The sequence below is a fragment of the Jaculus jaculus genome, chromosome 6 (assembly GCF_020740685.1).
Source record: "Jaculus jaculus isolate mJacJac1 chromosome 6, mJacJac1.mat.Y.cur, whole genome shotgun sequence".
In the NCBI taxonomy this organism is placed as follows: Eukaryota; Metazoa; Chordata; class Mammalia; order Rodentia; family Dipodidae; genus Jaculus; species Jaculus jaculus.
The window spans coordinates 141,853,764-141,875,259 of NC_059107.1; the positions used below are offsets into that span (position 1 = coordinate 141,853,764).

Consider the following 21,496-nt stretch of genomic DNA (forward strand, 5'->3'; position numbering starts at 1 on the left):
CGGCCTGGGCTAGAGTGAGACCCTACCACAAAAAAGCATACAAACAAAAAAAGAATATAAGTGTATATGTTATATATTTTTTGGTTTTTCAAGGTAGGGTTCGCTGTAGCCCAAGCTGACCTGGAATTCTGAGGCTGGCCTTTAACTCACAGCTGTCCTCCTACCTCTGCCTCCCAAGTGCGAGGATTAAAGGTGTGCACCGCCATGCCCAGCAAGAATATATTTTGACCCACAACTCTGAGAAGTTGATCAGTCTGTCTTGAGTTATTAAGCTTTCTGAAACCCCAGCAAATAGCTGGGTGCCTGCCCTGAGCATGTCAACCTTTCAAGACCACAGCAAGGCAAGTCCTAAGATACTAATGAAATCCTCATCTGCATTTGCTGCTATGGCCTGGTCCTTATGTAGCCATCAGATATTGATAAGTGTCCTGTTCTGCTACTGGCTCTCCAGAGTCTTGCTAACCTGGGCCTGCTGTAGTAGGTCTGTCCCATACAGTGCTCAGAGACTGGGTGCCTGTCCTCTGCTGCTGTGCCATCTGTGTGTCCCTGAACCTGCAGAGCAGCCCCACCCCATGTGACCCATGGAAATTGATGAGTTCCCAGACTCACAGCTTGGCACCTAGAGAGCTTCCTAGCTGTTGGAACAGTTTACAATCCCCTGTAGCCTACATCATTAAGATACCCGCAGGCATCACATATACTCATTAGAGCTGAGGCAATCACATTGGTTCTGATGTGGAACCAAAGTCCGTTTAGACTCAGTCACACTGGACAGCACACGACCAGGAGAATGTCTTCTACTACTAAAGCTACTAGAGGCTTTAAAAAAATGTTTAAAAAATATTTCATGAGAGAGAGAGAGAGAGAGAGAGAGAGAGGAGGAAAGAAAGAGAGAGCGAAATAAAGACAATGCTTTCCCCCTCCCAGGCCTCTAGCCACTTAGCCACTGCAAACAAAGTCCCGATGCATGCATCACTTTGTGCATCTGGCTTTACTTGGGTACTGGGGAATCAAACTTGGGTCGTCCTTTGGTTTTGCTGGCAAGTGCCTTAACCACTAAGCCATCTCTTCAGCCCTACTAGAGGCTTTTGTACTGAATGTACAAATTCAACTTAGGGATATAAAAATAACATGAAAAAGAGCCAGGTATGGTGGCACATGCTTTTAATATCAGCATTTGGGAGGCTGAGGTAGGAAGATCATTGTGAGTTGAAGGCCAATCTGGGGCTGCAAAGTGAATTCCAGGTAAGTCTGGACTAGAGTGAGACCTTACCTTGAAAAAACAGCAACAGGCCTAGAGAGATGGCTTAGCAGTTATGGAGCTTGCCTGTGAAGCCTAAGAACTCATGTTTGAATCTCCAGGTCCCTATAGCCAGACACACAGTGACACAAGCGCACCACAAGGGGGCGCACATGTCCGGAGTTTGTTTGCAGGGGCTGAAGTCCCTGAGGCACCCTTTCGCTCCCTCTTTCTCACTCTCAAAATAAAAAAAAGATAAAAACAAGAACAAAAAACATGAGACAGCAAGTTAAGATGATTCCTCTAAAAGGACATAACTCTTTCACAACAACTCAAAAGAAAGAGAAATTGACAAATTGCCTGAAAATGAATTAAAAATAATGATTCTTTTTGGTTTTTTGCAAGATAGGGTCTTATTTGTAGCCATGCTGACCTGGAATTCACTCTGTAGTCTCAGACTGTCCTCGAACTCATAATGTTCCTACTTCAGCCTTCCAAGTGCTAGCATTAAAAGCTTGTACCACCATGCCCAGTTAAAATAATGATTGAAAAAAATTCTTTTTGAGGTAAGTTCAACAGACTGGCCTTTAAATTTTTTTTTTTTTAAATTTTATTTATTTATTTGAGGAAGAGAGAGGCAGATAGAAAGAGGGAGAGTGAATGGGCATACCATGGCCTTCAGCCATTGCAAACGAACTCTAGATACATTCTCCACCTTGTGTATCTGGCTTACATGGGTCCTTTGGCTTAGCAGGCAAGTACTGTAGCTGTTAAACCATTTCCACAGCCCCTGGCCTTTTTTTTTATGGGGGGGGGAAAGAGAAAGTATTTATAAACCAGGGCCCCCAATCACTGTAATTGAACTCCAGATGTGTGTGCCACATTGTGCATATGTGTGACCAATTTGTGCCTGTGACTTACATGGGATCTGGGGAGTTGAACATGGGTCTTTAGGCTTTGCAGGCAAGCACCTTAATCACTAAGCCATCTCTCCAGCCCTAAAATAATGAATTTTGGGCTAGAGAGATGGCTTAGCAATTAAGGCTCATGCCTGTAAAGCCTAAGGACCCAAGTTCGATTTGCCAGGTCTCACATAAGCCAGATGCACATGGTGGTGCATGTGTCTGGAGTTTGTTTGTAGTGGCTAGAGACCCTGGCGTGCTCCTTCTCTCTATCTCCCCCCCCCCCTGTCTCTAATAAACAAATAAATGAAAATATATCTTTAAAAAATGGCTCTTTAAGGACACTCAATGAGCTGCGAGAGACTACAGACAGATAATTTGGTCAAATTAACACAAGTGTATGACCTGAATGAAGAAGCAGAGTAGGTCATAATACAGGTCCAAACAGAAATCTTAGAATTAAAGAACTTAAAAAACAAAATAAAAAATGCAGTTGAGCCGGGCGTGGTGGCACATGCCTTTAATCCCAGCACTCGGGAGGCTGAGGTAGGAGGATTGCTGAGGCTACCCTGAGACTACATAGTAAATTCCAGGTCAGCCTGAGCCAGAGTGAGAACCTACCTCAAAAAACCAAAAAAAGGGCTGGAGAGATGGCTTAGCGGTTAAGCGCTCGCCTGTGAAGCCTAAGAACCCTGGTTCGAGGCTCGGTTCCCCAGGTCCCACGTTAGCCAGATGCACAAGGGGGCGCACGTGTCTGGAGTTCATTGGCAGAGTCTGGAAGCCCTGGCGCGCCCATTCTCTCTCTCTCCCTCTATCTGTTTTTCTCTCTGTGTCTGTCGCTCTCAAATAAATAAATAAATAATTAAAAAAATCAAAAAAAAAAAAAAGCATTTGCAGGTGGGTGTAGTAATGTATCTCAGCAGAGATGTGACTATATCGACTGTAGTGTAAGTTCCTGATCAGTCTGGGCTAGAGTGAGACCCTACCTCAAAAAAATCTGGCGCTGGAGAGATGGCTTAGTGGTTACAGGGTAGGGACAGAAAAAAAATACTGTGCAAAGAGAAAGCAGAAGTGACTAGGAGTACTTTAAAATCAGATATAAAATGAAATTTGTGGCAAAATGTAGAAAGTTACGAAGAAGGTGGTTGTATAATGATCGCGAGATTAACTCAACAAGAGGAAATAATTTTACTTGTATCACCCAATACTGTAGAGCCCAATTATATAACACAACAACAGATCTAAAGGTAGAAACTCTAATCCAATAACAAGTGGAGACATCAGCACTTCACTTTCATCATTGGACTGATCATCCAAAGAAATGAATCAATATCAGAAGTAAATAATACATAGACCAAATGGACCCTTAGAGAATCCTAGCAAGTGCTTGATGCATTTTCTTTTCATAGCCACAAAGAACTTTCTTCAGGGTATTCCATGTGTTAGGTCTCAAAATAATCAAATTAAAAATGAAATTGGAAGCTGGGCGTGGTGGAGCAGGCCTTTAATCCCAGCACTCGGGAGGTAGAGGTAGGAGGATTGCGTGAGTTTGAGGCCACCCTGAGACTCCATAGTGAATTCCAGGTCAGCCTGGGCTAGCATGAGACCCTACCTCGAAAAAAAAAAAGCGCACACACACACAAAAAAAATGAAATTGGAAGCCAGGCATGGTGGCACACACTTTTAACACCAGCTCTTGGGAGGCAGAAGTAGGAGGATTGCTTTGAGTTCACCCTGAGACCACATAGTGAATTCCAGGTCAGCCTGGGCTAGAGTGAGACCCTACCTCAAAAAACTAACCAAATAAATAAATATTTAAAAAAGGAATTGAAGCTGGGTGTGATAGCATGTATCTTTAACTCCTGCTCTTGGAAGGCAGAAGTAGGAGGATTGCTTTTGAGTTCACCCTGAGACCAAATAGTGAATTCCAGGTCAGCCTGGGCTAGAGTGAGACTGTACCTTGAAAAACTAAATAAAAAAAAGAAATTGAAATCCTGGGAGTTAAGGCACGGATGAACCCATGTGCCATCTCACCCAGCTCTTTTTTATTTTATTTTTTTAATCCAAAGCAGGGTCTCATGCTAGACCAGGCTGATCTGGTACTCTGTAGCCCAGTCTTGAACTCATGGCCATCCTACCTCAGCCTCCCAAGTGTTAAATTAAAGGTGTGCTACCATGCCCAGCTGAAACTTTTTTGTTACTAAAAGTTTTATTTACTTGTGTGTCTGTGTGTGGTAGGGAAGTAGTAGTACATATGCCATGGCGCACGTATGAAGGTCAGAGGACAAGGCAGAGGTGTCTTGTCTGTCTACCTTCTTTTGAGGCAGTATCTCTTGCTACTGCAAAGGAACATCAGACGAATTGGTCCACAAACTTCTCCTGGCTCTGCCTCTCACTGTAGGCTATTGGGATCACACAGACACTTTGCCACATTTTTTTTCTGGTGTTATGTAGATACTGGGGTGTATAAGACAGCTTCAGGTTCACTGAGATGAACTTTCAGACCAGACACAGTTGTGGAGGAAGGGATATTTATTGAAGCTTATAGATCCAGGGGAAGTTCCATAATGGCAGAAGAAGCTGGCCTGCCTTCACAGGCCCAAGCAGAGAGAGAGAAGCATAAGCCTAAAAGCCAAAAAGCTACACAGCACAGCACACTTCAGGAACTCCAGCTGGGCACACTTTGCATATCTTTAGATTGAAATCTGAAACCCACCACCATACCTTAAGATCATCCAGTGACACTGCCTCCAGCCAGGTGGCTAAAGATGCAAACTACAAACAAATAAACAACTAAATATATTGGGGGCCATCTATATTATTCAAACCACCACATGGGGTATTGAATCTGGGCTAATAGGCTTTATAAGCAAGTGCTTTTGACCACAGAGCCATTTCCCCAGCCTTTTTGTTTTGTTTTGTGTTTATTTTTGAGTTTGGGTCTCATTCTAGCCCTGGCTGACCTGGAACTCACTCGGTAGCCCCAGGTAGGCCTTGAACTCATGGTGATCTTCCTACCTCAGCCTCCTGAGTGCTGAGATTAAAGACACATGCCACCATGCCTGGCCTGCATTTTTCTTAATTTTTTGGACACAGTATTTTCTTATGTGGCCTAACTTGTCTCAAACTTGCTAAGTAGATAATGTTGGCTCTGAACTCAAAATCTTCTGACCTTAGTTTTCTGAGTATTGATAGTATAGGTGTGTGCTACCATGCCTTTGACCTTAACGGATGAGCAACAACAAGAGAATTTGTTGAAACTGAACAAATACACGAATTAAAGGCATGAGCCACCATAGCTGGCTCTAACTTCTAAATTTTTTTTTTTAATAATTTACACCAAGGAAAAACTTTATTAAAGTACAGATTACTAGTTATTTAAAAATACATGAGAAAGACAAACATACAAAGGCAGTATGTATTATACAACTAATTTCTAAACTCAATACTTCTGAAATACAAAACAATGATCACTACTACTAAAAGCTTCCATTTGTTTTTAAAAATATTTTTATTTATTTATTTGACAGAGAAAGGGGAGAGAGAGAGAGAGAATGGGCACTCCAGGGCCTCCAGCCACTGAAAATGAACTCCAGATGTGTGTGTCCCTTGTGCATCTGGCTAATGTGGGTCCTTGGGAATCGAACCTAGGTCCTTTGGCTTTGCAGGCAAATGCCGTAACCACTAAGCCATCCTTCCAGCCCTAGCTTCCAATTTTTGTATGTGTGTGTTTATGTGGGAGTGAGTATGTGTAGACGCCGGGAAACTAGCAAGGGGCCCATGAGAGGGCAAAAAAGCGGCTTTAAAGTTATTGTTACCCTGTTACCAAGACTAGATAAGGACACAAGGACAAGTGAGTGAGAAAGAGAACACTACATGCTAGATTTCTGACAAACGTAGATGAAGAAATTCTCAAAATGCTAACAAACCATATCTAACAATGCATCAAAAAATGACACAGAGGGCTGGAAATAGGGCTTAGTCATTAAGGCACTTGCCTGCAAAGCCTAAAGACCCAGGCTTGACTCCCCAGTACCCACATAAGCCAGATGCTCAAGGCGATGCGTGTCTCTGGAATTTGCAGTGGCTGGAGACCCTGGTGTACCGATTCTCTCTCTCTGCCCCTTTCTCTCTCTCATGAATAAATAAAGCATTTTTTAAATAAATGATACAGAGTTGGACATGGTGGTGCACATCTTTAGTCCCAGCACTCAGGAGGCTGAGGTAAGAGGATCATCATGAGTTTGAGGCCATCATGGGCTACACAGTGAGTTCCAGGTCAGCCTGGGCTAGTGTGAAACCCTGCCTCAGTGAAACAAACAAATTTATATATCAAGATCAAGTGGAATTTATCCTAGAAATGTAAGGATGATCTAACATTCACAAGTCAATAAATGCAATCATATTACATCAACAGAACAAATGACAAAAGTGATATAATCATCTCAATGAATGCTTCTATTCAATATTTTTCTAAATATTTTATTCATTCATTCATTCATTCATTCACTTAAGAGAAACAGAAAGAGGCAGATACAGAGAGGAAGGATGAGTGTGCCAGGGCCTCTAGCCACTGCAAATGAACTCTAGATGTATGTGCCAACTTGTGCATCTGGCTTACTTGGGTCCTGGAGAATTGAACTTGGGTCCTTAGGCTTTGTAGGCAAGCACTTTAACTGCTATGTCATCTCTCTAGTCCTTATTCAACATTTTCATGCATTTATTTGCAGGCAGGGAGAGTGGGGTGGGAAGAGGGAAAGTGTGTGTGTGTGTGTGTGTGTGTGTGTGTGCATGCTGGGGCCTCTTGCCAATAGAAATGAACTCCAGATTCATGGGCCACCTCCTTGTGCATCTGACTTTGTATGGGTACTGGGGAACCAAACCCAGTGGGTTAGACTTTGCAAACAAGTACCTTTTTTTTTTTTTTAATTTAATTTTTTTTTAAATTTTTCAAGGTAGGGTCTCACTCTAGACCAGGGTGACCTGGAATTTACTGTGTGGTCTCAGGCTGGCCTTGAACTCACAGCAATTCTCCTACCTCAGCCTCCTAAATGCTGGGATTAAAGGCGTGTGACACCATGCCTGGCAAAGCTATGAGCCCCCTCCTCCTAGCCCCTCAATGGATTCTTTTAAACTATTAGATAAAACTCCTCAGCATCCTTTCATTATAAAAACTCAAAAAGTTAAATATAGAAGGATTGTCTACAGTTAATGTCATGTTGAATATGGGAAAGCTCAAGTTGTTTCTTCTAAGATCAGGAACAGAGAATGACATAAAATTATTATTATTGGTCTTTATGTGTATTTTTTTAATTTTTTTAAAATTTTATTTATTTATTTATTTGAGAGCAACAGACACAGAGAGAAAGACAGATAGAGGGAGAGAGAGAGAATGGGCGCGCCAGGGCTTCCAGCCACTGTAAACGAACTCCAGACGCGTGTGCCCCCTTGTGCATCTGGCTAACGTGGGACCTGGGGAACCAAGCCTCTAACCGGGGTCCTTAGGCTTCACAGGCAAGCGCTTAACCGCTAGGCCATCTCTCCAGCCCTTTATGTGTATTTTTTATGAGAGGTAAAGAGAGAATTGGCATACCAGAGTCTCCAGCCACTGCAACCAAACTCCAGACGTGTTGTACCATTTTGTGTGTGTGAGAGACTTTGTACACTTCCGTCACCTTGTGTGTCTGGCTTACGTGGTATCTGGAGAGTTGAACATGGGTCTTTTGGCTTCTCAGGCAAGTACCTTAACTGCTAAGCCATCTCTCTAGCCCTATTTTTGGTCTTTTGAAATGATCTCACTATGTAGCCCCTCTGGCTTGGAGCTAGTAATCCTCCTGCTTCAACCTTCCCACTGCTCAGCTTATAGACATATGCCCCATGGCCATTCACCATTTGTAGTCCCATAGTGCTGGAAATCTTAGCCAGATTGGTAAGATGGGAAAAAGAAAGGGCATTCAAACAGAAAGGAAGAAACCATAGTGTCCCTGTTTTATAGACAACATGATTTACTAATAAAAAATATTAAGGACTCCACCAGAAACAGTGGGTAATGAATACATTTAGATTGCAGGGTTAAACCTTCAATGAATACAAATCAGTAGCTGTTGTTTTTTTTCTTTTTGAGACATGATTTCACTGTATAGCCTAAGCTGCCCTCAAACTTAACTGTGTATCTCAATTGGCCCGTCAACATTTTTTTTTTTTTTTTTTTTTGTCGAGGTAGGGTCTTACTCTACCCCAGGCTGACCTGGAATTCACTATGTAGTCTCAGAGTGGCCTCAAAGTCACAGCGATCCTTCTGCCTCTGCCTCCTGAGTGCTGGGATTGAAGGTGTGTGCCACCACGCCTGGCTGCCCTCCAATTTTTGATCATCTTGCCCTCACCCTCCTTTGTGCTGGGAATACAAGAGTGCTAGTACTCTTAGATAAGCAGCAGTATTTTTATTTATCAATTATGAAATACTAAAAAATTGAAAACAAGCTCAATCGCAGTAGTTATAATAAAACCGAGGAATAAATAAAACCAAGGTAGTGAATGACTTCTACAATGAAGATGAAAACACACAAATTAAAGAAATTAAAAAGAAACAAAAATGGAAAACATCCCATGATTAGGAATTGTTAAACTGTGTACTCTAAAGTCCCCAGATTCATTGTAATTCCTATCAAAACATCAGTGACATTCGTCAGAGATTTGGATTCACAATGTATCTTCAAGCAATCCTGAGCAAAAGTAACAAAGCTTGGAGGTATTACAGTGTTTGGCCTCAAAATGTATATAAAGCTGTAATAACCAAAGTGGTATAATACTGCCACCAAAACACAGAGACCAATGGGACAGAATAGAGAACTCAAACCCATTTATAGCCAGTTGATTTTCAACAAAGGAAACATGAGCATGTACGGGGGTAAGGGAAGTCTCTTTAATAATTAGATACCATATGCAGAAAAAGTAGACCCTGCTCTTAACATACTAAAAAACTCAAAATGGATCAAAGACATGATACTATTAAAAGGAAACATAGGGAAATGCTTCAGGATATTGATTGAGGCAAAGATTTCTATTGAATATGACCCTGAAACACAGGCAACAAAAGCAAGCTTAAACAGATGGGCTACACGTGACCAAACAGCTATATGGCAAAGCGAACAATCAGCAAGGTGAAGAGACAACCTGCAGAAAAAGAAAAGTATCTGCAAACTATTCACTTGACAGTGGCTTAATATCTAGAATGTATAAGGAGCTCAAACAGTAGCAAAAAGCCAGTTGAGACTCGGTGTCACAGGCTTATTACTCCAGCTACATGGAAAGCTAAGGCAGGAAGATTGCAAGTTCAAGGCTCTCAGTCTCCTTAGTAATCCACATTGATGGGGCCTCTGTCTCCATAGATGGCAGAGCTACAGTCCCCAAGTTCTCCACAGTCAGAGCTCCCTGCTGCTTAAACTTCTCAATGGGTTCATGTTCAGCTTTCCACTTCTCCATGACTTCCTCTCATGGTCATCTACCCAGGTACTGTTGCGTGGTGACCATAGGCTCCCTCACTTATGAGCATTTCTTGTTTTCAAGTCCCCAGAATAACTCACTGTCAAACGGTAGGCCCCAAGATATGGGGTGTCAGCCTGGCGTGGTGGCGCGTGCCTTTAATCCCAGCACTTGGGAGGCAGAGGTAGGAGGATCACCGTGAGTTTGAGGCCACCCTGAGACTCCATAGTGAATTTCAGGTCAGCCTGAGCTACAGTGAGACCCTACCTTGAAAAAAAAAAAAAGAGGAAAAAAAAAAGATATGGGGCATAATACTGTTAATTTTACTTTAATCCCTACAGGAGTCCCTGGCCCACCACATTCCTATGCCTCTCCTGTGGGTAGGACTTTTGTTTTTGTTTGTCGAGTTAGTGTCTTACTCTTGCCCAGGCTGACCTGGAATTCACTGTGTAGTCTTAGGGTGGCCTCAAACTCGCAGAGATTCTCCTACCTCTCCCTCCAAGTGCTGGGATTAAAGGTGTGTGCCACCAGCCCGGCAGGACTTTTAATTGTTGTCACCAGGGCTGTGCAGTGTACCCTGTGGTTATGGCTCTCTCCTAGCCTTGGGAAATGTGATTGGAACTGTGAACTAACTGTTCCTTCTTTTCTCTGCATCCACTCTGTTTCTCCATGCTTTTGTGCCTTCTTATTATCATCTCTGCCTTGATTCCTAGTGTTTTTCCTGCTTTTTCTCTTTGGGACAGTCCTTGCAGTTTTAACTCTTCTCATTCATGGGAGAAACTGCTAGGCTGCTGTCTTATACCTTGGCTCAGGATTTCTTTTAAAAGGAAGCTTAAAATGACTCAGTGTTTTTTGTGTTTTTTTTTTTAATTTAGGTCTCTCTTGATCTTGGATGATGTTTGGGACCCTTGGGTATTAAAAGCTTTTGACAATCAGTGTCAGATTCTCCTTACTACCAGGGATAGGAGTGTTACAGACTCAGTGATGGGTAAGGATTACTAATTTACTTTATAATACTCTTACTAATAAAGACACTAAGTTAAAATATTTCATTCAGTTCTATCTAAATATGTAGCGCATTAAATTGTTAGGTCTTGTGATTTTTGTTTCAGGTCCTAAATATGTTGTCCCTGTGGAGAGTGGCCTAGGAAAAGAAAAAGGACTTGAAATTTTGTCTCTTTTTGTTAATATGAAGAAAGCAGATTTGCCAGAATATGCTCATGGTATTATCAAAGAGTGCAAAGGTAGGGTTATTAACTGTGTGTGAGGGGACGAGGGGGGTACTGATGCCCCTTGTAAATTAACTGATGAATATAATTTAGTGCATGAACATCCATAAATTTTCCAGGTTATTTAATATTGTTATTTTGAAGCAGAGTGTTACTCTAGCTCAGGTTGACGTAGCTCAGGCTGACCTCAGATTGAAGGTAATCCTCCTACTTCAGCCTCCTAAGTGCTGGGATTGAAGGCATGTGCCACTACACCTGTTGATATTTAGTATTTTAGGTTCTTTCCTGGTACCTTAAGTGAATAAGTAAATACATAATATTATGATATTAGCACATTCTTTAGACTAATATGTGACTTGTGCCCACTATATGTTAAAAGAATGTCTCAGGGAGAAGGGTGAAATGAAGTTATCACCTTTACTGTCAAACTGAAATATGTCCTGAATGTCAGTAGTAATTTTTTTCAAGATTTCATAAAACTAATGTTCTAATTTAATAAGAAAATGCTATTATCCTCCAAATTTGTATTTTTATTTTATTTCTTTTTAAAATTTATTTTTAACTTTATTGACAGCTTCCAAAAGTATAGACAATAAATCATAATTCCCTTCTCTACCCCATTGAACCCTTCTCAAATCCACCCTCCATTGAATCTCTTCTCTCCAATTAGTCTCTCTTCTATATTGATGTTGTCATCCTTCCCTCCTATTATGAAAGTCTTGTGTGGGTCGTGTCAGGCACTGTGAGGTCATGAATATCAAGGCCATTTTGTGTCTGGAAGATTATATTGTAATCAGTCTTACCCTTCCTTTGGTTTTAAAATTCTTTCTGCCACCTCTTCCACAATGAAACTTGAACCTTGGAGGTTCTAATAGAGATGTCTTACTTAGTGCTGAACACTCCATTGTCACTTCTTTTTCCTTTTTTTAAGATATATATATATATATATGTATATATATACGTATATATGTGTGTGTGTATGTGTATATATGTATGTATGTATGTATGTATGTATGTATATATATTTGAGAGACAGAAAGAGGCAAAGAGAGAGAGAGAATAGGCATACCACAGCCTCTAGCCATTGCAAACAAACTCCAGATGCCTGTGACCCCTTGTGCATCTGGCTTACGTGGGTCCTAGAGAATTGAATTGGTATCCTTTGGCTTTGCAGGCAAATGCCTTAACTGCTAAGCCATCTCTCCTTTCCTCTCCTCTCCTCTCCCCTCCCCTCCCCTCCCCTCCCCTCCCCTCCCCTCCCCCCCCTCCCCCTCCCCTCCCCTCCCCTCCCCGCCCCCGCCCCGCCCCGCCCCGCCCCACCCTCCCCTGCCCTCCCCTGCCCTCCCCTGTTCGAGGGTGGCCTCGAACTCAAGGCAATCCTCCTACCTCTGCCTCCCGAGTGCTGGGATTAAAGGCGTGCGCCACCACATCTGGCTTTATTTTTTAGTTTTTCAAGGTAGGGTCTCACTCTAGCTCAGGCTGACCTGGAATTCCCCTTGTGGTCTCAGGCTAGCCTCAAACTCATGGTGATCCTCCTATCTCTACCTTCCAAGCGCTGGGATTAAAGGCTTGCACCACCATCCCCGATCTTTTTTTTTTCTTTTCAATTTTTTTTTTATTAACAACTTCCATGATTATAAAAAATATCCCATGGTAATACCCTTCCTCCCCCCACTTTCCCCTTTGAAACACCATTCTCCATCATATCCCCTCCCCATCTCAATCATTCTCTCTTTTATTTTGATGTCATGATCTTTTCCTCTTATGATGATGGTCTTGTGTAGGTAGTGTCAGGCACTGTGAGGTCATAGATATCCGGGCCATTTTGTGTCTGGGGGAGCACATTGTAAGGAGTCCTACCCTTCCTTTGGCTCTTACATTCCTTCCGCCACCTCTTCCGCAATAGACCCTGAGCCTTGGAAGGTGGGATAGATATTGCAGTACTGAGCACTCCTGTCACGTCTTTCCAGCACTGTGATGCCTTGTTAGTCATCTCAAGGTCACTGCCATCTGTAAAGAGAAGATTCTCTGCCAAAAGTGAGAGTAGCATTAATATAAGGATATGAACATTAAGAGAAGTGCTTACTGATGCCCGATCTTTTATTTATAGATCTTTTATTTTGATGTCATCATCTTTTCTTCCTATTCTACTAGTCTTATGTAGGTAGTACCAGGCACTGTGAGGTCATGGATATCCAAGCCATTTTGTGTCTGGATGAGTGCCTTGTAAGGAGTCCTACCCTTCCTTTGGCTCTTATAGTCTTCCCTCCACATCTTCTGCAATAGACTCTGAGCCTTGGAAGGTATGATAGGGATGCTTTAGTGCTGAGCACTTTGTCACTTTTTCTCAGCACTGTGATGCCTTTGAGTCATCCCATAGGTCACTGCCATCTAAAAAGAGAAGCTTCTCTAACCAAAAGTGAGAGTAGCATTAATATATTGGTATGAACCAATATACTACCAGGTAGTTTGGTGAGCGTAATATATGTATTTAGTCAGACACCAACAGGCGTTACACTCCTAGGGCTCATGATTTCCCCTGTCATAGGTTTTCAGTATCAGGTATGTGTTCCCTCTGTGGAGTGGGCTCCCAGTTTATGTAGAGAGTGTTTGGTTTCCCCCATAATAGACATGGTACTATTGTACCCATTGGCTCATTTGACCTGGCAGGCACAACTTAAGGTTTGCAGTGTCCACTGTTGTTTATCTCCACTGATGACTTCTCTCTGTTCCATGGAACTGCATGCAGTTTAGCTTTTACCAGCTTTCCTTCAGCTGGCCTACAGGGAGGAGGTTTTTAGCTCAGCTCCAGCAAGATTTCTCAGTGACCAAGCATGTGGAGTCTTCAGCAATAAATAAATAAAGATATTTATTTATTTTAGAGAGAGAGAGAGAGAGAGAGAGAGAGAGAGAGAAAGAAAGAAAGAATATGAATGAGTACACCAGGAACTCTAGCCACTGTAAATGAACTCCAGACATATGCATCACCTTGTGCATCTGTCTTACATGGGTACTGGGGAATTGAACCTGGGTGCTTAGGCTTCACAGGCAAGCTCCTTAACAGCCAAACCATCCCTCAAAATATTTTTTTAAATTTATTTTGTTTATTTATTTGAGAGTGACAGAGAGAGAGAGAGAGAGAGAGAGAGGGAGAGAGAGGGAGGGAGAGGGGGAGAGAATGGGTGCGCCAGGGCTTCCAGCCACTGCAAACAAACTCCAGATGTGTGCGCCCCCTTGTGCATCTGGCTAACTTGGGTTCTGGGGAATCGAGCCTCGAACCGGGGTCCTTAGGCTTCACAGGCAAGCGCTTAACCGCTAAGCCATCTCTCCAGCCCCTTCAAAATATTTTTTATTTTATTTTATTTATTTGAGAGAAAGAGGCAGATAGAGGGAATGGGCATGCTTTTCAAGGTAGGGTCTTGCTCTAGCTCAAGCTGATATAGAATTTACTCTGTAGTCTCAGGGTGGCTTTTAACTCAAGGTAATCCTCCTAATTGTACCTCTCCAGTGCTGGGATTTAAGGTGTGCACCACCATGCCTGGCTCCCCTTGTATTTTATTTATTTATTTGAGAGAGAATGAGGCAGAGGAAGAGAGAGAGAAAGAGAGAGAGAGAGAGAGAGAGAGAGGGAGAGAGGGAGGGAGGGAGGGAGGGAGGGAGGGAGGGAGGGAGGGAGGGAGGGAGAATGGGCATGCCAGGGCTTCCAGCCACTGCAAATGAACTACAGATTCATGCACCACCTTGTACATCTGACTTACGTGGATCCTAGGGAATTGAACTGAGGTCTTTGGCTTTACAGGCATATGCCTTAACCACTATGCTATATTCCAGTCCCCTTTGTAGTTTTTTTTTTTTTTTTTTCTTGTTTTAAGGTAGGGTCTCACTCTAGCTCAGGCTGACCTGGAATTCACTATGTAGTCTCATGGTGGCTTCAAACTCATGGCGATCCTCCTACCTCTGCCTCCCGAGTGCAGGGCATAAAGGCATGTGCCACTACACCCGACTTACCCTTGTATTTTTTAAAAAAATACTTATTTTCAAGTGGGGGGGGGGGGGAGCGTGTGTGTGTGTGTGTGAGAGAGAGGGGGGGGGGGGAGGGGGGGAGAGAGGGGAGAATGGGTGCACTAGGATCTCTAGCTGCCACAAACAAACTCCAGATGCATGTACTACTTTGTGCATCAGGCTTTATGTGGGTACTGAGGACTCAAACTTGGATTGTTAGATTTTGTGGGCAAGCCCCTTAACCTCTGAGCCATTTCTGCAGACCCAAATTTGTTGTTTTTATTGGTGAATTTAACCTTTTTACTTGTTTTGAAGATTGAAGAACAAGCACAATTTCATACTGTTTCTCTAATTGTACTCTGCCAACACAGATTACTCCTGGCACCAAATGTGTAGGTGTTTACCCACACAGCAAACAATTAATTCTGCAGTGTTCACTAGCTGAATGTCTCCTTATTTAATTCTGACACTGACTACCTGGAAAGAATGTCAGTCCTACAGGTGGAAGCCTCAGTCCCCAAGACTGCCTCCTACCCCTAACTTCAGATGCCTGTTGCAAGCCAGAGGTTGTTTTGCCTGTTCTCTGGCTAACCAGCTATAAAGCTGGTATGGTAGTTTTTTTTTTTTTAACGTTTTTATTTATTAGGGAGAGAGAGAATATGAGAATTGGCGCATCAGTGCCTCTTGCCACTGCACATTAATTCTAGCTACATGAACCAGCTTGTGAGTCTGGTTTTATGTGGGTATGGGGTTGGGTACTGGGGAATTGAACCTTTAACTGATGAGCAATCTCCCAGCCTTTGGGTATGGCAGTTTAAAAGTAAAATATCTCACACTGAAGAGATAGCCTAGTGGTTAAGGTACTCGCCTGTGAAGCCCAAGAGCCCGTGTTCTACTCCCCAGAGCCACATAAGCCAGATGCACAGCATGATGCATGTGCAAGGTCATACATGTGCGCAAGGTGGCTCATGCGTTTGGAGTTCAGTTGCAGTGGTTGGAGGCCCTGGTGCGCCAGTTCTCCTTTTCTTTTTTTTATATTTAATTAATTAATTTATTTGAGAAAGAAGGAGGCAGAGAGATGGAGAGGGAAGTAGAGAGAGAGAGAGAAAGAATGAGTGTGCCAGGACCTCTAGCCATTGCAAACAAATTCCAAACATAAGCCTCTGGCTTCTGTGGGTATTGGGGAATTGAACCTGGGTCCTTAGGCTTCACAGGCAGGTGCCTTAACCGCTATGGAATTCCTCCAGCCTCTAATTCTCTCTGTCATAAAACAAAGCAAAACAAAATGTAAAATGTCTCCCATAGACATATGTGTTTGAATACTTAATTCTTGTGTGTGGCACTCTTCAAGAAGGCTGTATAATCTAGGACGCAGTGCCTTGCTGGAGGAACTGTGTCACTAGTAGCTAACCTTAAGGTGTTGCAGCCTGGCTCCACCTGCTCTCCCTACTTTCTTCCTATTTATATGGCATGTGATGCCAGCTGTCTATCCTGCCATGTTTTTTCTCCCATAGTAAACTTCTCAAACCTATAAGCTGCTTCTTGTTGGGTATTTTGTCCCAAGAGTGAGAAAGTAACTGATACCATAAGGTTTCCACAAAGCCCTTCTCAGATTTTATTAATTTGCTTCATCAATTTGTAGAAATCAGGGAAACATATTTACTTGTTTATTAAAAAGGATATTAACAGGGTTGGAGAGATGGCTTAATGGTTAAGGCGCTTGTCTGCAAAGCCAAAGGACCTGGATTTGGGTCCCCAAGACCCATGTAAGCCTGATGCACAAGGTGGCACATGCGACTGGAATTCATTTGCAGTGGCTGGAGTCCCTAGTATGCCCATTTTCTCCTTCTCCCTCTTTCTCTCATAAATAAATAAAATAGTAAAAAAAGAAAAAAAAAACTAGAAAGGATATTACAAAGATATAGATGAAGAGATCCATAGGGCAAGAATTGGGGAAGGAGTAAAGAATTTCCAGTGCCTTGTTCAATATGTCACCCTTCAGGAACTTCATGTATTCAGCCACCTAGAATCTCTGAACTGTGGCCTTGTGAGTTATTATTTATTCATTTTGAGGTAGGGTCTCACTTTTAGCCCAGGCTGACCTGGAACTCACTCTGTAGTTCAAGGCTGGCCTACTTTTGCCTCCCGAGTAATGGGATTATAGGTGTGTGTCACCATGCCCAGCGTGCATATGTGTGTGTGTGTATATATTTATGTATTTGTTTGTTTTGAGGTATGGTCTCATTAGCCAAGGCTAACCTGGAACTCACTGTATAGTCCCAGACTGGCTTCAAGCTCACAGTGATCCTTCTACCTCTGCCTCCTGAGTATTGGGATTAAAGGCATGGGCCACTATGCCAGGTTTGTTTGTTTGTTTGTTTATTTGAGAGAGAAAGAGAGAGAAAGAGGCAGATAGAGAGAGAATGGGCGCACCAGGGTTCCAGCCACTGCAAATGAACTCCAGCTGCGTGTGCCCCCTTGTGCATCTGGCTAATGTGGGTCCTGGGGAATTGAACCTCGAACCGGGGTCCTTATGCTTCACAGGCAAACGCTTAACCGCTAAGCCATCTCTCCAGCCCACAATGCCAGGTTTAACAAATATTTTATTTATGTATTTTCAAGGAGAGAGAGAATAAGAATGAGAGTGCCAAGGCCTCCTGCCAATGCAAATGAACTCCAGATGTATGCACCACATTGTGCATCTGGCTTTACATGGGTACTGGGGACTTGAACCTGGACAAACAGGCTTTGCAGTGAGCACCCTTAATTGATCAACTATCTTCTCAGTTCTTCTTTGAGTTTGTGTGTGTGTGTGTGGGGGGGGGGCAGGGTCTCACTCTAGCTCAGGATGCCCTGAAATTCACTATGTAGTCTCTGGGTGGCCTTGAACTCACAGCTGTCTCCTTTTGTCTCCTGAGGGCTGGGATTAAAGGTGTATGCCACCATGCCCAGCTTTTCTTTTTCTCTTTCTTTCTTTCTTTCTTTCTTTTTTTTTTTTGAGGTAGGGTCTCACTCTAGCTCAAGCTGACCTAGAATTCAGTATGTAGTCTCAAGGTGGCCTTGAACTCACACAGCAATCCTCCTTCCTCTGCCTCCTGAGTGCTGGGATTAAAGGCGTGCGCCACCATGCCAGTCTTCTTTGAGTTTTTAATGGAAACTAAATTGCATAGGCATGGTTAAAGCATGGTCAGCCATTTAGTGAGGGGTTTCGACAAAGAATATGACCTATTTCAATAAAGTAAGCAAATATGCTGCCAGAGTGGGAAGATATTTGTGTTTTTCCCTAGGCCCATGGACTTTTGCATGGACCCTTAGACCATATGGACGTCTCCACTCCTCACCCTTTGTTTGGTTCTCAGACCTTTCCCTTCCCCGCCCAACCTCCCCAGAAATGGAATAAATGTAATGCTTTACCAAAAAAAAAATAAATAAATAAAAATAAAAAATAAACTAAGCAAATAATTTTATGAATTTCCTTAAGTGAAGTCTTCATTTTTAATGATTTTCCTTGGAAGAAATACCTAGAAGCAAATCCAAGAGTTAGGAATATTTCAAGGCTTTGGATACATCAATTGGAAGTTGTGTTTTCTTTTTTAAAAAGTTGTTTGTGTGTATGTGTGTGGTGTGTGCATGTGTGTCGATGTATGAGCCAGTTGTGTGCAGAGGTTAGAGGAAGACACTAGGTGTCCTCCTCTATCTCTCTTCCACCTTGTTTTTCTAGGACAGAATCTCTCACTGAACCTAGAACTCCCCATTTTCAGACTGCTGAGCAGGGTACCCCAGAGATTCTCTTGTCTTTGTCCCGCTCAGAGCTGGGGTTATAGGTATGCCTAAGCATACCTGCCTTTTTATGTGGGTACTGGGGATCCTATTCTGCTCCTCATGTTTTCACGAAGCCATCTCTCCAGCCCTGAGGAAATTGTTTCTTAAAACTAACTAAGGGCTGGAGAGATGTTTCAGCAGTTAAGGTGCTTGCTTACAAAGCCTAACAACCTGGGTTCTATTCCCCAGTATCCACATAAAGTCAGATGCACAGTGGCCTATGCATCTGGAGTTTGTTTGCAGTGGCTGAAGGCCCTGTGCATCCATTCTCTCTCTCCCTCTCTGTATCCCTGCTTGCAAAATCAATCAATAAATAAAATTTCTTAGCAGTGATTTAAAAATAATAGTAGTACAATTACTACTCTTTTTTTTTCAGGCTCTCCTCTTGTAGTGTCTTTAATTGGTGCACTTTTACGTGATTTTCCTGACCGTTGGAAGTACTACCTCAGACAACTTCAGAATAAACAGTTTAAGAGAATAAGGAAATCTTCATCTTATGATTATGAGGCTCTAGATGAAGCTATGTCTATAAGTGTGGAAATGCTCAGAGAAGATATAAAAAATTATTACACAGATCTTTCCATCCTTCCAAAGGACGTTAAGGTGCCTACAAAGGTAATGGATGGCCAGCATTCCTTGTCATTTAAAAATTTTTAAATAATATTGGTTTTTCTTTTTTCATTTTATTAAATAGAGTAGAGAGAGAGAGAGAGAGAGAGGAGGAAGAGAGGGAGAGAGAGAGAGGGAGGGAGGGAGGGAAAGAGAGACAGAGAGAGAGAGAGGGAGGGAGGGAGAGAACGGGCATGCCAGGGCCTGAAGGTAGTGCAAATGAACTTCAGACATATGTGCCACCTTGTGCATCTGGCTTAGGTAGGTCCTAGGGAATTGAATTGAGTGAGGTCTTTTGACTTTGCAGGCAAGTTCCTTAACCTCTAAGCTATCTCTAGCCCAGCATTGGGTATTTGTAGCTTTAACCTTTGATAAGAGTGCTGAGGACATTGGTGTTGGACAGTAGAAAGTCACTGAACTTGGGTGGTAGGTAGAGAGTGCAGTCCCTCTGCTCTTAGCTCCCACAAAGGACTCACTGATGAAGTTGAGTCATTTAATTCTCTGCTTCTAGGGAAGCTGGAGAAGCATTCAGTTTCTATTTTCTGAGGAATAGTTGAGCTTCTTTTAAATGGGGACATTGATTTTTTTTTTATTTTGAAATATTTTTATTTATTTCTTTGCAAGCAGAGAGAGATAGCAGAGAGACAGGCAGAGAAAATGGGCATGCCAGGGTCTCCAGCTGCTGCAGTTGAACTCCAGATGCATGTGCCACTTTGTGCCTCTGGCTTTATGTGGGTACTGGGCAATGGAACCAGGGTTGTTAGGCTTTGTAGGCAAGTGACTTAACTGCTGAGTCATCTCTCCATCTCACATGGGGACATTCTTTTTTTTTTTTGAGGTAGGGTCATACTCTAGCCCAGGCTGACCTGGAATTCACTATGTTGTCTCAGGGTGGCTTCGAACTCACAGTGATCCTCCTAACTCTGCCTACCACGTACTGGGATTAAAGGCATGTGCCACCACACCTGGCTACATGGGGACATTCTTATTTAGGCCTCTGGTTTGCTGAGATGAACTTCCAGACTAGGCACAGTTATGGAGGAAGGGATATTTATTGAAGCTTACAGATCCAGGGGAAGTTCCTTAATGGCAGAAGTTGGCCCCCTCTTTCAGTACTAGGCAGAGATAGAGAAGCACAAGCCAAAAGCCAAGAGCCACACTGGCATGCGTACTTTAGGAACTCCAGCTAGGCACACTTTGCTTATCTTTAGTTGAAATGTTAAACCCACCAGCACACCTTAAGATTCCAGTGACACTACCTCCAGCCAGGTAGCTGCAGATGCAAACTACAAAGTAATAAAACACTGAATATATTGGGGGCCCATCTATTCAAAATACCACAGGCATTAAGATAATGTTTTGATCAAAATTCTTTGTCTCTAGTGCTATTTATTGTACTTTTTTTTGATTTATTCATGCACTTAAAATGATCCCTAGGTCTTATGTATTCTCTGGGATATGGAAACTGAGGAAGTTGAAGACATACTGCAGGAATTTGTTAATAAGTCTCTCTTATTCTGTGATCGCAATGGAAAATCATTTTGTTATTATTTACATGATCTTCAAGTAGATTTTCTTACAGAGAAGAATCGTGGTCAGCTTCAGGTACTTTTATCTCAGTACTTCTTACAAATATTTTTATTTTGAAATAATTTTAGACTGGCATAGAAGTTACAGAGTAAGAGTTTCTTTGCATAAACGTTTCTCTAGCTTCCTATAGTTTAACATCTTAACATACCTATAACACAACTATCAAAGCCAGAAAATTACTATTAACATTCTGTTATTAACTGATTCCCAGACTTGATTTGAATTTGCTTTCCTTTCCACTATTACTCATTCTGTGGTCTAGATCAATTTTAGATCCTCTGCAGCTTCTGATAACTGCAGCAGTTAGGCCACCTCTCAGCTGTCACCTCTTGGGCTCCTCAGTCTTTGTCTCTCATGGCTTTGTTCTCCCTCCTGTGTTTTATGCAAGTGCTGGAAATTGAACCCAGGGTTTCATTAATACTAGACAAACACTCTAGCATTAAGCTTTTATCTCCAGCCCAGCCCTGTCACTTTTTTTTTTTTTTCCCTGAGGCAGGGTCTCACTGTAGCCCAGGCTCACCTGGAATTCACTATGGAGTCTCAGGGTAGCCTTGAACTTACAGCAATCTTCCTACCTCTCCCTCGTGAGTGCTGAGATTAAAGGCATGTGCCACCACGCC

General features: G+C 42.6%; 1 protein-coding gene across 3 annotated transcripts in view; it reads left to right on the forward strand.

Moving 5' to 3' along the window:
* Apaf1 (apoptotic peptidase activating factor 1) overlaps positions 1–21,496 on the forward strand; it is a 128,378-nt gene that overhangs the window by 31,671 nt on the left and 75,211 nt on the right. For all 3 annotated transcript variants that reach the window (XM_004650202.2, XM_045152055.1, XM_004650204.2), the window contains exons 6-9: positions 10,500–10,612; positions 10,737–10,868; positions 19,054–19,292; positions 20,724–20,891. In XM_004650202.2, coding sequence (XP_004650259.1) covers positions 10,500–10,612; positions 10,737–10,868; positions 19,054–19,292; positions 20,724–20,891 — 652 coding nt within the window. The remainder of the gene's footprint in view (positions 1–10,499; positions 10,613–10,736; positions 10,869–19,053; positions 19,293–20,723; positions 20,892–21,496) is intronic.